We start from the raw sequence: 6,568 nt of genomic DNA, 5'->3' as shown, positions 1-6,568 counted from the left end.
TATTTACTCCTGACAATGGCATGTTTATGTTTGGTAGGCAATTTTTCCTCTCCCTTAAAAAAAAAAAAGTCAAGGCAGTTCACAATTACGTTTAACAAGTTGTTCTAGTAAGAACTAATCTGCCTACTTTCTTTTCACTATCCTTATACCTGCACCAAATTTGGTCCATATCGGTTTCCACTTGGACCTCAAACATTTACGTGTGCACCATCTTGAATCAGGGTGGATGACAACATTACAAATAATGCCCTTGAGCCATCTCTATGTGTCCCTACAAGCAGTGTTTTTTCTATGAGCCCTAAATGTAGCAAATATATTCAAATCACACCACTGAGGTTTTCATGTGTGTCACTCACTACAACTGTACCCAATTTGGTTCAAATTGATTAGGTAGCCCACAAGTTAGCCCTCTTGCACCTCAAACATTCATGTGTCCACCAACGTGGATTGGAAAGGATGACATAATTACAAACTACACCATTGAGGTGCCCCTATGTGTCACTCACTGCAACTATAGCAAATTTGGTTCAAATCGGATAGACAGTCCACAAGTTAGCCCACTTGTGCTTCAAAGGTTTATGCATCCACCCTCTTGGATTGAGGTGGATGACATCTTCACAAACTATGCCGTTGAGGTATCAATATGAACCAAATCAACTATACCTGATTTGGTTCACATTGGTTCAGGCATTGTGAAGTTGATGTGTGCACACACACACACACACACCACTGACAGGTGATCTCATAAGCCTACTGGAAATTTGGCTAAAAACTTTCATGTATCAGCTGGATCAAAATTTTAAAAGTCCTGCTGAATGTCAGACAAAGAATCATCTGCAGGGTCTCAGTTGTTGAGTGGAGTGCCAGGATAGGGTCATTTGGAAGGAAGTTGTTCTTGAGGTCAGGCTGTCCTTAGAGCATGGCAAGCAGAGTGACCGCCCTGGGGCCCCACTCTTTTAACTCCCATTAATTAATGGGAAGGGGGCCCTGCACAGGCTGATTTTGTTAGTGGTTGTTGATTTTTACCCACAATAGGTAAAACAGCAGAGCACTAAGGAATGAGCACACACTCCAGTTACAGAGTAGGTAGCAGAGGATGGTTCGGATATTGCAGCTATTTAAAGAAAACACATGGAGATCCTTGTATGACTAAACACTAAACATTTATTGGTTAAATACACTTAGATAGGAAAGACCTATCTCTAATCTAAAGGACTACATAGTGGATAGGTAAGGAGAGAGAGAGAGAGATGTTTCCATCTGCTCTCTAGGAGGAAAGGAAGGATTGTGACTCAGCACAGGAAGTGCTGCAGAGTCAGTTCAGGGGTCATAGAGTAGGGACAGATAGGGAGACCTTGACTCACTGTCTCTACTCCCAATGCCACTAGTGGTCATTAGGACAGTTGGTGCAAAAGGTCGATGCACTGGAAGTTCATCTCCAACAGATTTGCCCCGGGCCCCACACCCTACCAGGGCTTTCTAAGGACAGCCCTGCTTGAGATCTCCTGTGCTGAAGGAAGATTCCCATTATATCCTACTTGCTGATTTATCCTGGAAATGTTACACCAATAGCAAGTACCATTATGATTCCTTCCTGTCAAAATCACTGCACTAGCACATTTATGTGGTGCTGGTTTACAATCTAAACTGTGAGTTTCTACATGCAATCTAAGGAGAGATGCATTGCAGAAGGCATTAGAAAGAAAGAAGCCGAGAAAGTACAGCATGAGAGCAATGCCTATGCATCATCTTCCTTCATGTTCCATTTGGAACTGTAAGTGCATCAGATTTGCTGCAGATCCAACGGTGTGTTGTTGTGTCACATCCTGAGGAGCTGGCTTCAATTTCGGCAGCATTGGTCAAATATGCACAGTTTCCTCCATCTCCAAGAACCTTCAATCTACAACACAAAAACTGGAGTCAAAGTAAGTTTGGGAATTTCCTTGACAGCAAATAAAATATCTTTTATTTAGCTCAATGGTCTAGATTAATAGTTTCGTCCAGCTTGGTGTAGGGGTGTGTGTGTGTGTGTGTGCACACACCCACACACACACACTGAGGAGTCAAATGCTTGAGCAGGAGCTTAGATTACCATCATGCCCTGTTTGCTGATTTATCCTAGAAAGGTTAAACAGACATCCAGTTCCAACTTAATTTCCCCATATATATGCTCTCAACTGACCATGCCACAAAGTCACTGTGCTCACACAAAATTTATGTTGGAACAAGGGGTGTAGGACCAGCATCCAAGGGACAAGCCCCCACCAGTAGCCCCTACCCCACTGGAAATCGGGGCATGTGCACTTAGCACATGCGCCCTAGCCATACCCCCTCTGCATCAATGTCAGGTGCAGGGGGCATGGCCAGTGGTAATGGGGCCACTCAGTCCTGCTCCCAATATTGGCTATGCCCCATGTGTGTGATGTTGATGCAGGGGACGGGATCACTACCCAGAAGAGGGTCAGTTTGGACCATCTCCTGAGTGTCCCCAGTAAGCACTTTGTTCCACCTCTGCCTCACTGAGGGCAAGGGGGTGCCTTGGCAGCCCCTCAGACCCTGGGAGCCCAGGGATGCTCATTCTCAACCCTTGCTCCATTGTCCCCACACCCTTGTTGGGACCAGTGGGGACGAACCTGAACCTCTTTTGATGTCAAGAGGATTATCCACCATCAGCAAAAAGCCAATTAAATGCAGTGGCAACTATATATAAGCAATTAATCCATCCCAATTATGGCATGCCATTTTAAAAGATAGGTCCACAGGAGGGTGTACAAGAGGGGAACAACAAGTGGACTGCACACCTAGGAAGGAAAGCAGCCATAGAAACTAAAGCAGCAATCTCAGCTAAGTGAACATATGATTTGAAATTGCTTATAGTTTCATCAAATCATTGGTTCTTGTAGCTCAGCACTGCGTCTACTCTGGCAGTGGCTCTCCAGGGTTTCAGGCAGTTGGGGTGACCAGTGAAGTGGCCAAATTTGCAGGTGACACCAAACTATTTGGGGTAGTGAAATCCACAACAGATTGTGAGGAGCTCCAAAAGGATCTCTCCAAACTGGGGGAGTGGGCGACAAAATGGCAAACGCGGTTCAGTGTTAACAAGTGTAAAGTGATGCATATCGGGGCAACCCCCCCCCCCCCCCAACTTCACATACACTGATGGGATCTGAGCTGTCAGGAGAGAGATCTTGCAGTCATGGTGGACAGCTCATTGAAAGTGACGACTTAGTGCATGGCAGCTGTGAAAAAGGCCAGTTCCATGCTAGATATCATTTGGAAAGTGATTGAATAGATTGAATCACTGGTGTTGAATAGATTCTCGTTATTGACCATTTGAAGTGTGTTATTGACAATTATCATCATCATCATCAATCATCATCAATCATCATCATCATCATCACATTTTATATCCCGCTCTTCCTCCAAGTAGCCCAGAGCGGTGTTCTACATACTTACTTATATGCTCAGTATCGCTGCCGCAAAGACGGATGCAAAGAACTCATTGAGCTTCTCTGCAAATTCCATATCCTCCTTAATAATCCCTTTCACTCCCTCATTATCCAAAGGTCCAACTGCCTCCCTGGCAGGTTTCCTGCATCTGATGTATTTAAAGAAGTTTTTGTTATTCTCCTTGATGCTTTTAGCTAAATGTTCTTCAAACTCTCTTTTCGCCTCCCTTATTGTCGCCTTGCATTTCTTTTGCCAGAGTTTGTGTTCCTTTCTGCTCTCTTCATTTGGACAGGACTTCCAATTTTGGAAGGAAGTCTTCTTTATGTCTTGCATGACAGTACCTGTTAGCCATGCTGGCATCCACCTGGACTTAGTGGTACCTTTCCTACTTTTGGGTATACAATCTAACTGGGCTTCTAGTATTGTGGTTTTGAGTAAATTCCATGCACTCTGGAGCGAAGTGACTCTCCTGATTTTCCCTTTCAGCTTTCCCCCCCACCATACTCCTCATTTTGGAGAAGTTTCCTCTTCTGAAATTCAAAATGTCTGTGTTAGACTTCCTAGGTGATAGTGTCCCCGCATGTATGCTGATTTTGATGGCACTGTGGTCACTGTTCCCTAAACGGTTGATGACACTGACATCATGCACCAGGTCCTGGGTGCCACTCAGGATTAAGTCCAAGGTCGCTTTCTCTCTGGTTGGTTCCAAGACCAACTGTTCTAGGGGACAGTCATTCAGCATATCTAGAAATTTGACCTCTCTGTCCTGACTTGACTGTGAATTTACTCAGTCTATGTGTGGATGATTGAAATCACCCATTATTACTGCCCTGCCTCTCCATGAAGCCTCCTTGATTTCCTTCTGCAATTCCCAGTTACTATCAGCATTTTGATCCAGAGGGTGATAGCATGTCCTCTGTAGCACATTTCCTTTCAGGCCTTGTCTCATCACCCACAGGGTGGAGGATGCCAGTCCTCCTAGGTTTTCTTCTAGCTTGTTAGATTCTATCCCTTCTTTAACATACAGTGCTACTCCATCTCCAAGGCGCCCCTCCCTGTCCTTTCTATAGAGTTTATACCCAGGGATAACAGTGTCCCACTGGTTCTCACTGTTCCATCATGTTTCTGCTATGCCCACTATATCTATTTCTGTGTTAGCAAGCAAGCACTCCAGCTGGAGGCGTAACTTGGAGAGGGGGGAAGGCAGGGAATGTGCCCTGGGCGCCACTTGGGGGGGCACAAAAGTGCCATGTGGACCTCTTGTGCCGCCTCCACCCCACCCAAAATATTTAATTTCACTTGGGGCACTCCTGCTGCCATGGTGCCAGCGGCGGCAGCGCCTCGGCGAGCTCAGCTCTGGCCGGGCGCCGCACTGCCTACCTGATGGACTTCCGGCTCCTCCTCCACCTGGCACGCCTGGCCCCGCCCCCTCACGCATGCGCCTCTCTCATCCAGTTGCACCGCACATGCAGGTGATGAGAGAGCACATGTGTGTTTGCTGCTCCGGGAGCCCGAGGAGGAGGAGGCTGATGATGAAGATGAGCCAGGAGGAGCGGGAGCCTTGCTGGTTTCAACAACAGCAACTTCAATAAAAGTTTGCAGACAGTGCATCCAACCAAGACCAAGGTGTGTGTGTGTGTGTGTTTATTTATTTATTTATTTTAAATTAAATTATGGAGGGTGGCTTCTTGCTTGGAGCTGGCTTCTATCTTGGCTGAGGGTGGCGGGGGTGTCGCAGGGGGCAGTGGCCGGCGGGTTACTTTTGCTTGTGTAAGTTGCGCTGCTTGCAACTATCTTGGCTGGGGTGGTGTGGTGTTGGGGCACTGGCAGCCAGGGGGTGGCCTCCCCACCCCCGACAGTTGGGTGGAGGGTGCGGCAGCACACTGGCTTTTTCCATCCTAGCAGTGGGGCAGGCGGTGCCGGCGCACTCGCTCTGCCCTGCAGGAGAGTGTGAGAGAGAGAGGTTGGTTGGGTTCTTCTCTTCCCCTGGTCCCGCCTCCCGGCTAGGCTAGGCTAGTCTGGCTGGGACACATGGCGCCGCCACCCATCGGGTGGGGGACCTGAGCTGAGAGGTTTTTTTGACCTCCGGCTACCTGTGTGAGCGGGGGAGGGCAGATTTCTGGGCCGGGTCAGGTGCAGCGGCAAGGACGCTCCCCTGCTTGTTTGGAGGAGGGAGCTTCCTCGCTGCTGCACCACCTGGCTGGAACTTGGGAGTTGTGTGTGTGCTCGCTCATGCCTGAGAGAGGGAGGGAGTTGCGGCCTTGTGGTGCAATCCAGCAGCCACAGTGACGTGCGTGCGTGCGTGCTGCCTGAATCGACTGCCCAGCCAGGACTCAGAGTGAGTCTTTCGCAGCCGAAACTCAGTGCAGGCAGCAGCCCCAGCAGCCTCTCTAGTCTCTCCTCCTCCCCAATGGTGCCCAGCCCAGCGGCAGCCCTGCATGCCCTACGTTGTATCTCTCGTGCCACAGGGCTTGGGGGGGGCAGGGTGAGTGTAACTTTCTTGCTGCCTCAGCATTCCTTTGGGGAGGACGGAAGATGGATGGATGCTTGGAAACTTGTGGCTCGCTTGCCCAGCTGTTCTCGTTTGGTTCTAATCTTTGCACACAGTAAAAATGGCATGTAGCTTTGTGACAGTCAGGCTTGCCCCTTGGTGGCTTGAAACTCTGACGACTAACAGCAAACAGCAAAAAGTGCAATGGGCTTGCTTTTTGAAAGTAATACTTGTTGCTTCTCCCCACCCCACTCTACTTGGCTCTCAAATAAAATCCTGCAAGTGTGGTGTTCTCCCTGCTGCCCCGCCACACCTGCTAAATGGATCTTGGTGTTGTTAGAAAAGGGGGGGCTTTAACTGTTGTTTAGAACAAACTAGAATACTGTTGTCATTCATCCCCCCCACTACCTCATTCCTTTAAACCAGTGTTTCTCAAACTTTTTGGAGTCAAGGACCGCTAAATTCTTCGTGCAGAGTTTCAAGGACCGCTACATTCTTCATGCGCAGTTTCCCGGACCAGCAGTTAGTAAAGGGTTTCAAGTCTGTCTATCTATCTCTCTATCAGACTTCTATACTGCCCCAAACATGCATCTCTGGGCAGTTTAGAATGAAAATAATATAAGCATT

At 48.0% G+C, this 6,568-nt stretch overlaps 1 protein-coding gene across 1 annotated transcript in view; it reads right to left on the bottom strand.

Moving 5' to 3' along the window:
* Window positions 1–1,156: 1,156 nt before the first annotated feature.
* LOC128343960 (C-type lectin domain family 2 member D-like) overlaps window positions 1,157–6,568 on the bottom strand; it is a 28,511-nt gene continuing 23,099 nt past the window's right edge. Inside the window, exon 6 of the mRNA XM_053293400.1 lies at window positions 1,157–1,900. Within this exon, the coding sequence (XP_053149375.1) occupies window positions 1,756–1,900 (145 nt within the window). The 3' untranslated portion in view covers window positions 1,157–1,755. The remainder of the gene's footprint in view (window positions 1,901–6,568) is intronic.

Source organism: Hemicordylus capensis, chromosome 2 (assembly GCF_027244095.1).
Source record: "Hemicordylus capensis ecotype Gifberg chromosome 2, rHemCap1.1.pri, whole genome shotgun sequence".
NCBI lineage: Eukaryota > Metazoa > Chordata > Lepidosauria > Squamata > Cordylidae > Hemicordylus > Hemicordylus capensis.
The sequence above is the reverse complement of the archived record's forward strand: the minus strand, read 5'-3'. Positions and strand labels throughout refer to the sequence as shown.